This window comes from Pipistrellus kuhlii, unplaced genomic scaffold (assembly GCF_014108245.1).
Source record: "Pipistrellus kuhlii isolate mPipKuh1 unplaced genomic scaffold, mPipKuh1.p scaffold_m20_p_86, whole genome shotgun sequence".
NCBI lineage: Eukaryota > Metazoa > Chordata > Mammalia > Chiroptera > Vespertilionidae > Pipistrellus > Pipistrellus kuhlii.
In genome coordinates, this window is record NW_023425591.1 from 596,407 (window position 1) to 611,513 (window position 15,107).

The 15,107-nt window shown below is 42.9% G+C and overlaps 1 protein-coding gene across 4 annotated transcripts in view; it reads left to right on the forward strand.

Moving 5' to 3' along the window:
* Window positions 1–15,107, forward strand: part of RBM33 (RNA binding motif protein 33) — a 110,688-nt gene that overhangs the window by 36,211 nt on the left and 59,370 nt on the right. For all 4 annotated transcript variants that reach the window (XM_045577225.1, XM_045577224.1, XM_036425834.2 and 1 more), the window contains 4 exons: window positions 912–1,083; window positions 7,452–7,660; window positions 8,249–8,528; window positions 13,238–13,296. In XM_045577225.1, coding sequence (XP_045433181.1) covers window positions 912–1,083; window positions 7,452–7,660; window positions 8,249–8,528; window positions 13,238–13,296 — 720 coding nt within the window. The remainder of the gene's footprint in view (window positions 1–911; window positions 1,084–7,451; window positions 7,661–8,248; window positions 8,529–13,237; window positions 13,297–15,107) is intronic.

A 15,107-nucleotide genomic window follows, 5' to 3' on the forward strand; every position in this document is an offset into this window, starting at 1 on the left:
TCTTGCACAGAAATGTTGGGGAAAGAATGCAAAAATGATTGCATTGCACTTGCCAGTGAAGCAGTTCATTTTTCATTCTGTTATAAATATTATGAGTTATGAAAATAAAAATGTGCTTTTTTAAGTTTATAAAAAGTATTTAAATTAACCTAGCACTATCTAACAGTAGGTCACTAAGACAATATGAGGTGAAAAGCGATTAATGTCAAAAGGAACATGACTGAAATGGACATTGAGAATTGTTGATGACGAGAAGCATCTAGTTTTGGGGGCTAGACCAGGCCGAGTTTTTGTAGGAATAGTGATGTAATGGAATGTAAGGTACAAGCTGGTTTTAGTGAGAAGCAGTGACTGAGGAAAAAAATCAGTCCTGCTGATTTGGAGCTTAGGTGGTGGTGGCCAGCTGCAGACAGGCGTTGAGCAGAAGGGGAGTGAGGAAGGGCAGACTTGGGGGCTGCAAACAAACCAGCCCTCTAGCAGATGGGGAGCCTTAGGGGCAGCACACATTCAAGGGGCAGTGTCAGCAATTGCATGGCACACCCAGCTTGTGTAAGGAAGGAGTGTCCTGTCATCTGAGGTGAGGAACAAGGTGAGCCACATGCTCTGAGGGAGCCCAGGGAAGGCCAGTGTTAGCTTAATTCATACTTTGGACTCTGTTAGAATCTGGATCAGACTCCAGGCCCGAAGGGGTTGTTGGAATTTATGTTTCTTCTCTCTGAAGTATAATTAGCAACATGTAGGAATATAATCCTTTTCTAACATTAAGTTAATTTTTAATGTTTGAGATTATTTTCTCACATTGCCTCATAATAGGACATTTTACATCTTAAATGTAAAAAAAAACTTATATTCTTCAATTTTAATTCAAAAGGTGGACTCATTCCCCTTTGTTTTGTGTGTCTGCAATGTAGGGGAGTATGGAGACTTTGGAAATGCAGAAGGAAATAAAAGAAGAATCAGATGAAGAAGATGATGAGGATGAAGAATCTGGAAGATTGCGTTTCAAAACTGAAAGGAAAGAAGGAACAATTATTAGGCTCTCAGACGTAACTCGAGAGAGAAGGAACATTCCAGAAACTTTGGGTAACTATTTTTGGCTATCTCCCATCTTTCCTCATTCCCATTTTAACTTCCTCCATAGTACAATTACGATTAATCAAATAGGTAAAGAAATGTTGACTTTCTAGATTATTATGCATGCCAACAGAGGTGGGTGGTCTGTGTGAAGACGGAGCCAAGCTACAGTGCTATGTGGCTTGTTGTAGACACAATCAATTGACTGTCATTCTGAGCAAGTCCTGCAACTTAAAGATTGATAGTAGGCTGTTGCTGATCAGCAGAGAGCCTTCCCATGGTTCCTTCCAGTGTCTGTTGCAGAGAATAAAGCAGTGGTTCTCAAATATGAGTGAGCAAGCCTCCTAAAAGGCTCGTTAACACAGATTTCGGGACCTACTTCCAGCATTTAGGGTGGAGCCCAACACAGGTGCATTTCTGATGAGTTCCCAGGTGATGCTGTTCTGACCGCACTTTGAGAACCGCTGGGATATTTTATCATATTCCGAGGAGGAAAATGGGGAGATGGAAGGCTAGAGGATTGTATCTGCTCTCTGGTCTTGGTCAGAATAACAGTCAAGAAACTAACCTTTATTACTTCTTAAAACTATGATTTGGCCCGGACTGGTTTGGCTCAGTGGATAGAGCTTTCGCCTGCAGACTGAAAGGTCCTAGGTTCGATTTCGGACAAGGACATGTATCTTGGTTGTAGGCACATCCCTGGTGCGGGGTGTGCAGGGGGCAGCTGATCGATATTTCTCTCTCATTGATGTTTCTAACTCTCTATCCCCCTCCCTTCCTCTCTGTAAAAAGTCAATAAAATATATTTAAACACACACAAAACAAACAAACAAACATGATTTGTAGTCATTTTCAGTTATAAACATGAGCAGATATGAATTCTATGTGAGGACACTTAAGTCTCCAAGTTGCACAAGTTAACAGCATGAGCCAGTCATGTCATGCTACTTCACTAATGAACTTTGTGGAGAGATTGTTCTAGAATCGTGCCAGTCTCTACTTCTCCCCCTAACAGTTTTTTCCATCTCTGCCTTTTGGCCCAAGATTTTCTTAGACTTTTCTCAAGGTAAAGTATAAAGTTGTCAGTCTAGGACAGTGCAAATTTCTAAGAAAAGATTTGAAATTGGCTTTGGGAAAAGGAGATGAAGCACATGGGAAAAAACAAAAGTACCCTCAGCAGGAGGATGGTAGCATTACAGAGCAAGCCTGCTGGAGGACACACCTCAGGCTTGGGCTGGGATAATGGACAAGGGCGAGATGGCACCCTTGGCAGAGCACTAGAGGGCACTGGGCAGTGGCTCAGTAGGGAAATGGCCTAGTTGCCATGTTGGAAGGTGTCCGTATGGGGGCAGGTTTCTGTGGCTTTGTTAGCTGGGATTGGCTTTGTTGCATTAATTGGGGAACCAGATATATCCAGTCATAATAACTGTGGGAGCGGCATGTGCTAAGGCTGTGAAATCACTTGATAGTCACCATTAAGAATGGGGAACTTTCCCTCTACAGCCAGCTCCCTTTACAGTGGTTCTAAACCTTCCTAATGCCACGACCCTGTAATATAGTTCCTTATGTTGTGGTGACACCCAACCGTAAAATTATTTTTATTGCTACTTCATAAGTGTAATTTTGCTACTGTTAAGAATTGCAAATTAAATATATGTGTTTTCTGATGGTCTTAGGCGACCCTGCTAGTGGTTCTCAACTGCTGCTGTAGAACTGTATTAAAGGGTCTCGGCATTAAAAAGGTTGAGAACCACTGCTTTAGGCCATGGTGGATTTCATGGGTCACTCTCCCCCGATCCTGGCTGCCTTTGCACAGCCCCTGGTCCTCAGCTGGGTTATCTTGTCCTTGTCCACTTTACCTTGACCCAGGCCTGGCAATGGTGAGACGTCCAGCTTGTCTGTGTTCATAGTTTGTGTTTGTTTTATTTCTGCTTCTCTTTTTTATCAGGAACTTTGCCTCACTCTGTTCTTTTCAGTATCATTTGTACTTTCTTTATTGAAGAATTTGTGTAGAATCTTTTTTTTTCCTTTTCAAGGCATCTGACAGCTTTATAGTCATGCAATCCTGAGGCCAGAGGCTGGAAGGAATTAGTGGTGGGCAAGTTGGCCCTTTTACATGTCTTGAGAGGGTCTGAGGTCCTTAGAGGCATTGAGGCTTAAGCATAAACCATTTGACTTTTTATCATTCTTTCAACTTAAAAAAGGCTTTAAATGCACTGGTGCAGAATGATTGGTTAGATAATAGGACAAATAAAAATAGGGCTTGAAAGTATCTTTTTTGGCTCTGTAGTTGTGAGCCCTAACCTAGGAAACATACATTTTCTAAAAACTGAAAAGTTAGGAGTATTTCCAGCCAAGTAGGATTTTTCTGTCCACTTAAAGATTGATTTCCTAAAAACAATGAGCTCCCTTATTACCTGAACACTCCCATTCCCTAAACAAAAGATTAGTTTTATTTATAAGAAAGATACTGAGAGAGGCTGCTACATATTTATAAACTAGAAATTACTTCACAGCTCCTCTGTGTGCTTGTGGCGATGGAAACAGTAATTTCATGTTTTGTGTAGAAATACTCACATTTATTTGATTGATAAAGTTATTTACCTACTCTTTGTAATGGGTTTTAGTTTTAATATCTTGCTACCAGAATACATATATCATTTCATATGGTATATATTTTTTGTCAAATGATGTCTTTTAGCATTTTGAATACAAATAATTATTTTGTGAAATCATTGATTAATATTGAGAATACCAGTACTTTAAAAAGAAGAATGAGATGAGGCTCTGGCGCCCCCATTTCTGAGCCTTTATTTATTTATTTATTTATTTATTTATTTATTTATTTATTAAATATATTTTATTGATTTTTCACAGAGAGGAAGAGAGAGGGATAGAGAGTCAGAAACATTGATGAGAGAGAATCATCGATCAGCTGCCTCTTGCACACCCCCTACTGGGGATGTGCCCACAACCAAGGTACATGTCCTTGCCCGGAATCGAACCTGGGACCCTTCAGTCCACAGGCCGACGCTCTATCCACTGAGCCAAACCGGTCCCGGCCATTTCTGAGCCTTTAATCTGCATGTGTAATAGTAGTTTTCTTTAGGGTTTAGAACGGTGTATTGGTCAATATGATGCCAGACTTAAAAATGAAGACTAGTTGCAAAAACCGGTTTGGCTCAGTGGATAGAGCGTCAGCCTGCGGACTGAAAGGTCCCGGGTTTGATTCCGGTCAAGGGCATGTACCTTGGTTGCGGGCACATCCCCAGTAGGGGTGTGCAGAGGCAGCTGATCGATGATTCTCTCTCATCGATGTTTCTAACTATCCCTCTCTCTCTAAAAAAAATAAAAATAAAAAATAAATAAATAAATAAATAAATAAATAAATAAAAAAAAATGAAGACTAGCATTCATATCTGACAGGCATGGCAGGTATAGAGCTCAGTACAGAGTTGGTGATTTCCTATTTTGAATTCAGATTGAATAAGAATTTGACTTTTGGGTTTTTAGTTAGTGTAAGATCTTAAGTAGTGAGCTTTTTCCCTCATCCAGGATTCTGGGAATGAAACATTACAGAAAATGTCTGTTTCTCAGTTTTCCTAGGAATGGTGCAAAACTTCATACTTGGCATGTAAATTCATTTGTTACACACAAAGGATACTTTAGGGCTGCTTTTGTGGAATCCAGTTAAGATTTTCTGTTTCTAGAACATATATGTGTAAGGGATGGCTTATTTTGGGTGGTAATGCCAGAAGCCATCACTAAAATGTGGGTGCCCTTAACCAGTTTCCTGTGTCCTTAACTGTCCTTAACCAGTGTCAGCACAGAAGCTCCAAGCTGCCTGCTGTTTTGGCCTAGGAAGCGGACCTGGATTCTCTTTGAAGCCGGGCAAGCAATGAAGGAAAGACTACATTTATTGTAGTTAGGCTTTAAAAAAAATTATCTATGATTAGGCACTTAGATTTTATGATATTCTAAGCTTCACTGGCACATTTATTATGTTTAATTATGCTTTATTGCTTCAGCCTAAAGCTCTTGTGATGAATGATGTTCTCTTTTAAATTGTATCCTCAGATAATTTTTTTATGGCACAGATCTGTGGGGAAATGTTCCATCTGGTGTCACGCAGTTCCAGGTCTCTAGTGCCAGCACACTGCCCTGCATCTACACAGATCCTGTGTTTGCAGGCTTTGTGCACATTTCCTGATCAGTTTTCGTGTAAAAAAAACAGATTATCGTGTATTGTTTTTACTTTGCCAAATAAACTGTGTATTCTATAAATACTTATTAATTATGTATTAGTCCAATCATTATACAATTATTTGTATGTAAATACGTTTTTCTTAAGCACATTTTAGAAAGAGATAATGCAGTATAAAACTTGTTACATTGAGCTATATCTCTCCTTTAGAATCTGGACATAGTACAGAAAACACTTAAAGGAAAATTAACATTTCAGTTGAAGATACAAATGTAATTTCCATCCTGTCATATTTTGGTGACCTTTTGTGACAGCTTGTCTCAATTGGAGGAAAGCATTTTTACTTGCTGATTAAAGATGTCATTTGAAACCATTTTATTACTGGGGATAGTGAAATTAATCTTGACACTTAGAACCACTAGAAAAATAATTGCTGATTCACCGCATAAAATGTGTATGTGAGCCAATCATGTAGTCAAGATTAGAGTAAAAGTCTGTGCTTGTTAAGAAGAGATTAAATATTCCTTCGAATGGGGCCGTGATTCATTTGAAGGGGAGGGGTTACCATAGAAACCATTTCAAGGGAATGAAGTGTGGCTTAGAGATTTTGGAAGAGTTTAGAGATGACTATGGATTCCTAAAGTAGGAGATAAACTGGTAATATTTACAATGTACCCTTCATTGTGGAAGAAGGCGTAAGAATGCTTCTCAGGACACGTTTATTAATGTAAGATATATTGTCACAACTTAGATAATATTTTTAAATAAAGGAACCATATTTGGGTCAGTTCTTTTCTTTTAGGATTTTAGAATAATGTGCCACCTGAAGTTTCTTAGAGACAGAGTCTATGTGTTTCGTATCTCTTAAGCCCCGATTTTCAATCACGAGTGAGCAGCAAGATTTTAAAAACATGCAATACTTGACTAGTCAGGGCACTGACCTCTTTTCCCTTAGACTGTCAAATAAAAATAAAAAATGATGACAGCCAACACAACAGTGATTGTGTGAATGAATCTATTTTTTTTTGGTCATATTGGCAAAAAATATATTTTTTGGTGTGCCACAGAATTTCAGTAATTAGTGTCTATGTGTCAGGAGACGGAAAGGTTGAAAATCCCTGCTCTAAAGTGTGGTCAGACAGGTGAGCACCACGGGTGTCTCACAAATGTTTGCATTAATAGGTTTTTTCTAATGAGATTTTGCTCTCATTTGGTATGGTTCCTCATCAGAAGGCCTTTCTTTACCCAGAAAAAATATTTTTTTTTTTTAGAAAACTAAAAATTTGTAATGATAATAGTAAATGTTTTCCATTTTGTATGACATTGCATTAATTATTTTGTTATTTTTGGTTAATCCTCACATGAGGATATTTTTTCCCATTGCTTTTTCACAGGGGAGGGAGGGAGGGAGAGAAGGAGAGAGGGAGAGAAAAACATCGATGTGAAAGAGATACATGCATATGGACTGGTGGGTTGTTGCCCACAGGTGCGCCAACCCTGGAGGATAGGGAGTGAAACTGCAACCCAGGTTTGTGCTCTTGACCCCTTGACTGGGAATCTAACCTGGTCAAGGTGTCAAGGGTTGGCACTCTAACCACTAGCAACGTGGGCTGGGCTTAACGGCAATTATTTGACTTTGGAGTGCTTTCACTAATAGTTATGTTTTAAGATCAGAAGAGTCAGGAATCTGTTCTATTGTATGAGTTTTTTTGAGTCTCTGTGTCGTCCCTGTGTCTTAGCAGTGCTTATGCTGGTTTCACTAGGACAGCTGTGCTGGGTGGGACCGGGGAGTGGGTCCTGAGCTGTTCTGATGGCACCTGTTCTGATGGAGCTGTTCTGAGGGTTCCTGGCAGCTGAAGGGCAATGGCTGACTTTGACTTGAGCCCCCTTTTCAGCTCCCTCAGCACGTTAGTGGTCCCAAATAAAAATATGTTCCAGTCTTTGTACACAGGAAGCACTTGTATTCTGTGGCAGAGCATGCCCCCATCGAACAGGTCTTTCCCGTGGCTGGGCTCGCCCCTGTGTTGTGCTTGCTCCTGTCGATGTAGTTGCCTGTGTGGGGAAGCACTTGCTGTTGCACAGTTTCATTGTCATGTGTTTCTTCTCTGTGTTCTTCCTGTGAGTCTTGTTCCCGTTCTGAATGTTTCTAACCCGGTCACATCTTTTCACACAGAGCTTTCAGCAGAAGCCAAAGCTGCATTGCTTGAGTTTGAAGAAAGAGAACGCCAGCATAAGCAGGGCCGCTATGGTTCACGGCGGGGCGGAAGGAGAGGAGGCCCTCTAATGTGTCGTGGAATGGGGGACCAGAGAAGAGAGAACAGCGAGAGGGGCCGCATGAAGGACCACAGACCTGCGCTGCTCCCCACACAGCCTCCCGTGGTGGTAACGTTACAATTTTCTTGAGTCTAAAACTAGAACAAATGAAAATATACTTTTGTGGGTATGTCATTTTGTATTGATCAGTCAGTCTGGAAGTAAAGGTTAGTAGTAGGAATGCAGCTGAAGTTCCTTAAGTTTATTTATAATGTATAATGATTTTCTGTGTGGTCTTGTAGATTCCGTCCTCTAGTATTCAGCAGTAGAAACCATTCCGTTACAAGTGCTTGTGGAGAAAGTTGTAGTAAGAGACCTTCCACAAGGGACAGCATAGAGAAGACTTGCATTGAGGGCGGGGCAGCCTGGGTCTGTCCTCAGTGTGGTGCGTGGCTCACTGGGGGCTGTTCTGCTGGTTGAACTGCCATGTCTGCTCCCCTTGCCCTGAGATTGAGCGCATGGTGAGATGGTAGAGCCCCTGGGACAGGAGGAGCAGCCTCCTTGCCTGCTGTGTCATAGAGCTTGTTACTATGAGCTTACTTCCAACTCCTCTAACTTTTACAATTCAGTCAGTGTAAGTCTGTAACATGCCCACCAGACTTTTTCTTTGCTTTTAAATGTTGATTCCTGTGAATTTGTCTTTTTTTGTGGTTTTAGACGCACTCTCCAAGATTAATTCCTCCAACCCAGCCGCAGCCTCCCCCCCCACCGCCACCCCAGCAGCAGCCCATTCGAAGCCTGTTCCAGCAGCAGCCCCTGCAGCCCCTGCTGCCCCTGCAGCACCCGCACCACCCCTCCCCTCCGCAAGGAATGCATGTGCCACCCCAGATGGAGGCGCCCAGGGTGATGATGACCCCTCCACCTGTGACCCCACAGCAGCCCAAGAACATCCACATAAACCCCCACTTCAAAGGAGCGGTGGTGACGCCTGTGCAAGGTATGTGTCTCCTTTGTTGTTGCTATGGCCAAAGAGATGTCATGCTCCAACTTGCAAGGACAACTTGGCTTCCTGCTGTCTTCCCTACCCACTTAGACTCTTGCTACCCAAGGGCTGGGTGCTTTCTGACAGATGTGTATCTGAGATTCTGATTGGGCGGCAGGCATGGAATTTGGAGGGCAGGAGAGGCATTGTGGAGGGTCAGCAGGGTGCCTCCTTGAGTCCCACTCAGGGGCTCTCCGTGAGTCCCCCTGTTAGCTGGTGTGTACGCGCGTGGGTAAGCACACAAATTTACCTTTAGTCATAAGTTTTAAGTGATGACCTCTCATGTTACCATTTCCTGGCTCGAAACTGTTTTCATGCCTTTGGTACAGAGCACATCTTTTTTTGTTTATTAATTCTCATCCAAGGATATATATATTTAAATATATTTTTAATTGACTTTAGAGAGGAAAGGAGAGGGAGAGAAAGAGGTAGAAGCATCAACGATGAGAGAGAATCATTGATCAGCTGCCTCCTTCATGCCTCCCACTGGGGATTGAGCCCACAACCTGGGCCTGTGCCCTGACTGGGAATCAAACTGATCTCCTGGTTCATAGGTCAACCAATGAACCAAGTGATGGTATTTTTAACATTAATTTTTAGAGAGAGGTAAGGAGAGAGAAAGAGAGAGAACATATTGATGTGTGAGACTAATTGACTGGCTGCCTCCCGCAGGTACCCTGACCAGTGCCAGGGATCAAGCCTGCAACTCAGGTACATGCCCTTGACCGGAATTGAACCTGAGTCCCTTCAGTTGGGCTGATGCTCTACCCACTGAGCCAAACTGGCTAGGGCAGGAGCACATCTTTATGCCTCTGTCCAGCATGTGGGCTGTGATGCTTCTATCTCAGGCACTGAGTTACATTAGTGTACAAAGCAGACATCTTTTTGCAGTCATGGTCTTGCGTTTTAACAGATAGCCATGAACATACGGATTTCTGTGGCCGGTTCGGGGATGCCAGGGCACTGACAGATGGAGCAGGTAGGGCTGGCTGGCTGCATTAGGGAGGTAAGAGTTGAAGGAGGCTGCTGGTGTGGAATCGGGTAGCTAGTGTGGAACACTGGGGGTGGAAACAGCACTGAGGGCCACGAAGGACCCCTCTCTACCTCCAGAGCCAGTGGGGAAGGCTGTGAGGGAAAACAGCAGCATCCTTTGGGACAACTAGCTTTCCATTAGAGCAAGAAGGGGACAGGCTGAGGCCAGCATGGGCTCTGGTGGCTGAGAACTTGGAATTCCAAAGGTGTGGTTGAGAAGTTTCGGATCTTGGGGAGAAGGCTGAGAATAGGACTTGGAGTGTGGAGAGGGCCAGCAGCCTGGAGGCGCTGTGAAGTGCTGTGGCCTTGGAGCAGAAGGCTGTAACTGGCGGCTGGCCGTGGGGGCGGGCAGAGGAGGGTCAATGTCCTTGTGTTGCTACAGGAGATTGCTCTTGGACACACTTGCAAGATCAGGTGTTAGCGCTGTCGGTCCCTGACCCCGACTGACCCCTTTGCTTGTCCCCACCATATATTAGAATCACTCAGTGACCTCACTGTCTTGCAGGGCAGGGCATGTTAGAGTCTGTGTGATGAGCACACTACCTGTGTCTGCTCTAGTAGCTCTAGTAGCTGTGGGAGGAAGGGACCCGCGCATGTTGACGGGGGCAAGTAGGGTGCACGCAAGTAGCCTTTTCCATAATGACTGCCCAGGACCTGCGCCTGCAGGAAATCCAGCTGTGGGAATGACTTTACTGACGTCAGCCTTAGTCATTGCGTATTTCCTTGCACAGTGAGGGAGAACTGGCAGTTGGTCAGGCATAGGTTGTGTGGCCTGAGGAAATAAGTGGTGGAGAGCATGCAGAATGGGAGAGCGCTAAGGAGACTCAGGGTATCTTTCAGGCGTGAAGGCAGGTACTTTGCTGAGTTAGCAGCATGATGGGCATAGCCAGAGGCCTGGCACCCAGAGCCCGTGCAGACTCAGTAAGTGCATGTCACCTTCCCGGCAAGTGTTACCCTCAGAATAAGCGAACTGGTTTTCATCATGAAGCCGGGGCTTTGTGCCACACATTCCTTCTCCTTGACGCACCTTTTATCTTGAGATTCGCTGGTGTAGGGAGAGAGCAAGTGAATGAGCTTAAGTGGAAAGCAGTTTCTTAAGAGAGGCTTAGTATCTAGCTTTCTGTTAGATACTAAGAGAGAGGAGCCTAGTGGTTCTCGGGGTTATAGGCAGGTGGAAGGTACATGTAAAAGGTAATAAGCATGTACATATCTTTTCTTGATGGCACACATTTCTTTTTCGAGGAAGTGTTCCATCAAATTGTAATTAACCAGTTCTGATGGAAATTCAACGTGTTCTTCAGTTGTTCACTGTTAGAACTGTTGCAGTGAATCAAAAGCTAATCTAATCCATTAAGAACGTGGGACACAGAAGATGTTGTCTTAAATATCAAATACTTGGAGTTTAAGGTTCAGCTGGAATCATCTGTTAACAATCCAAGTTTGAAGTTCTCTCATAGGTAGACTTGTCTTCCTGCCTGCAGACCAGGTGCACTGCAGGGCCCCTAGGAGACAGGTCACAGATGCCTTCTCTCTGGCCTGCCTAGATTCTATCTACGCATCACACCTGTTCTCAGATGTTCTTGTCAGCGTTTATTCTTTTTCTCCTCTTTTCCCATTGCGTTTTATGGTTTATTTTTTTAATTTAAAAAAATATATATATTTTTATTGATTTCAGAGGGGAAGTGAGAAGGAGAGAGAGAGAAACATCAGTGATGAGAGAGAACCATTGATTGGCTGCCTTCTGCCCACTCCACATGGGATCGAGCTTGCAACATGAGCATGTACCTTGTCTGGGAATCGAACCCTGATCTGGTTCATAGGTCATCGCTCAACCACTGAGCCACGCCAGCTTTATTAAAAAAATGTTTAAAAATTTGGTGCGTATTTTTAAAAACGTTGTCTTTATATTATTTAATGCGTAGTTTTTCTTCTTCTTTACTTTCATGATAATCTTTTCAGGTTAGAGGTATGCTCTTTCTCCACTTCATGGTCTACTATTTTGCTTCAGATATATAATCGATGTACCCAGAGCCTTTAGCCAGCTACGTAGATTGAGGGGCTAGCTGCTATTTTATATGAAGTCTTGCAAATTTACTTACTTTGAAATTTTGGATTAGGCTCTCAAGAGAGGGATGTACTTCTGTCTTTTTTACATTTTATCAAAATAAGTTTTTTCAGTTGCACTTTGCTTTGATCAAGTGGCCTTACGGTCCCATCCATCTACACTACCACTTTCAGTGGACCTGTGGATGTGTGATGTTAATTACAAGGTTTAGTGTATAAATGCCTAGAATAGTGTGGTTGGCAAACCGCAGCTCTCAATCTACATTTGGCTCTTTGGGCCCTTGAGTGTGGCTCTTCCACAAAATACCATGTGTGGGCGCGTACGTACAGTGCGATTGAAGCTTCATGGCCCATGTACAGAAGTCGGTTTTCGGCCTGGGCGAGTCTATTTTGAAGAAGTGGTTCTAACGCTGAGCCACAGCTAGAGGCCAAAGAGCCGCATGTGGCTTGAGAGCCGCGGTTTGCCAACCACTGGCCTAGAGTAATTGTAGTAAATAAACAGTGCATCTCCACACTCTGTTTCCAAAGCAGTTTTGATTGACTTTTAAACTGTATCATTTCTCTATTTCTCACTTGCCAGAAATTTCTTTAAAATATACTATTTTAAAATATTATGTAATATTACTATATTTCTAATTTATAAGCTATGTTCTTATTCTTGCTGTGTGTAGCCTCACTTGGTTGTTCCTCTGTGCATGTCTGTGTTGTGATCTCTTCTTACAAGGATACTAGTCAGTCACAGATTAGGGCTCACCACTTAACCTCATTTTACCTTAATCACCTCTTTTTTCCAAATACAGTCCCATTTTGAGTTACTGGTGGTAGGACTTCAGCATGTGAATTTGGGAGAGGACACAGATCAGACCATAACACTTGACACTCTGAGAGTTTCCCAGGTGATGGGGCAGCACATCTTAGTGAGAGGTATAGCTGCCACTCACAGCAGTCACTACTTAGGTGCTGGGGTTCCCCACATCCAGATCAGGAGATCTCACACATTTTTTACAGCTTAAACATACCCAGTTTGGCCCCAGGTCTCCTCCCTTAGAAAAGCGATTCCTTGTCTTTCTGATAGGTCAGTGGGAGTTCTGCTTATTTCAAAACAAAACAAAACAAAACAAAACAAAACAAAAAGAAAGTCTAAGCATAGTAGTTGTTCTTTCTTACCATACCCTGAGCTTGTATATTCCCTTGCTCTGCCTGCTTCACTCTCACCTTTCTTCCCTCTTACTCTTTTCATGACTTTAGAGGATTTAGATTTCAATTTGTATTTGAGTGGAGTTGGAGATATGCCTGGGATTGGATAGCCTGGGTAACCTGGAAGTGAAAAAAAGTAAGTTGTTCTTTTGTTGCAAAATGTTCTAACCCTAACTGGGAGCTCACAGTGGAAATGCAAGCTTTTTGTGCTGTTGTGTGAAGGCAGAAGCCCTTCCTCTTGATGCAAACTTAATGTGTTTTATGTTGTGCACATGGTATATGTTTTATGTTACACTTAGTCTATTGCCTTCCTGTAGCAGCTGGTGTGGGTGTGAGCACAACTTGTTTCTAATGAGAGGTGTTTCCCACAGTGCCCCTGCTGCCAGTCCCGAGCCAACAGAGACCTGCGGTGGGACCCCAGAGATTCCCAGTAAGTAGCATCTGCTCTTCTGCTCCGAGACAATGAGCACATACTTACTAAGAAATATTATATGCAAATACAAGTGGGTCCAACGAAATATAAGCTTAAAGATTTGTAAATATTGACCATAATTTTTGCAATGGAAAATGCTTATTAAAAGCTTAAGGTCAATGGATTTTTGAGAATGAGATTAATTTCAGTTAACTGTAAGGTTGTTGAATCAGGATCATCAGTTGAAAGCCTTTCATCTTAAAGAATATGAATTTTGATTTTATTTATTGCCTGATGTTAAGTGAGGAAGGCCTTGCTTTGTTATAATGTGTGCTAAGTGAATATGGGCACATGTGCATTTGTGTACATATGGGCAAGTATGTGACATTTTAGAGAATAATGACAAGGTCTCTATTTGTTTTTATTTTTTATTTTTTTAAATATATTTTTATTGATTTTTAACAGAGAGAAAGGGAGAGAGATAGAGAGCCAGAAACATCAATGAGAGAGAAACATCGACCAGCTGCCTCTTGCACACCCCCTACCGGGATGTTCCCGCAACCAAGGTACATGCCCTTGACCGGAATCGAACCCGGGACCTTTCAGTCCGCAGACCGACGCTCTACCACTGAGCCAGCTCTATTTGTTTTTAATAAAAACCTCAAAAGCCCTAATGACCATCAGTTTTATATAAATATACTAGAGGCCCAATGCATGAAATTCATGCAAGGACCTTGACCCCCGCCCAGTGCAACTTTGTCCAGAAGGAAGGATATCTGGTCTAACTAGCATATTATACTTTTATTATTAAAGAAGTGTATATACATACATTTATACACACACACACACACACACACCCCTAATAAAGAGGGAATATGCTAATCGATGGTCACACCATCACAAAAATGTGATGCCCACAGCCAATAAGAAGAGAATATGCTAATTGATTGTCACACCATCAAAGATGGTGGCACCTGCAGCCACAAGATGGAGGTGCCCAGTCCCCTCAGCCCTGCAGGGGCGGCAGGAGCGTGGCATGGTCAGGCCCGCCTCTGAGTCCTCCAGTCCCCAGAGCCCCCCAGCCTCTCAGGGCTGATCCGAGGCGCGGGCAAGCCTCTGATGTCTGGTGGCTGCCCATCCGCCGAGGGCTGCCCAAGGCTCAGGTAACCAGGGCCGGCTGAGGCTTGTGCTGCCAGCAGTGGCAGCAGCAGAGGTGTGATAGGGCGTCACTTTCCCCTGATTGCTAGGTCACCTCTTGCCCCTGAGGGCTCCCGGACTATGAGGGGGCGCAGGCCAGGCTGAGGGTCCCCCCCCAATTCAGTGCATGAATTTTCATGCACTGAGCCTCTAGGATGCACATATTTTTTAAAAATATGTTTTTACTGATTTCAGAGAGAGGGAGAGATAGAAATATCAATGATGAGAAAGAACCATTGATCAGCTGCCTCTGAATGCCTTCTACTGGAGATCGAGCCTGCAATTTGGGCATGTGCCCTGATCTGGAATGGAAATATGACTTCCTGGTTCATAGGTCAATGTTCAACCACTGAGCCACACCAGCTTGAGATGGTTTTATATTTTAAAAGGATGGTTTTGTCTTTAAAATATCTTTAAAAGAAAGCACACACACACTTTCCTGTACTTTCCATAATTTTTCATTCTTCCAACATGTCTTAACTAGATGAAAAATGTCCATTAAAAAGTTGTATATATTTAAGTAAATTTTGTATATTTGAGATTTTGGTTTGATTTGTAGGTGGTTCATGGTTTTATTAAATCAGTGAGGACATGGTCTTTCTGAAAACAGTGCTGGAAAAAATGGATCAGAT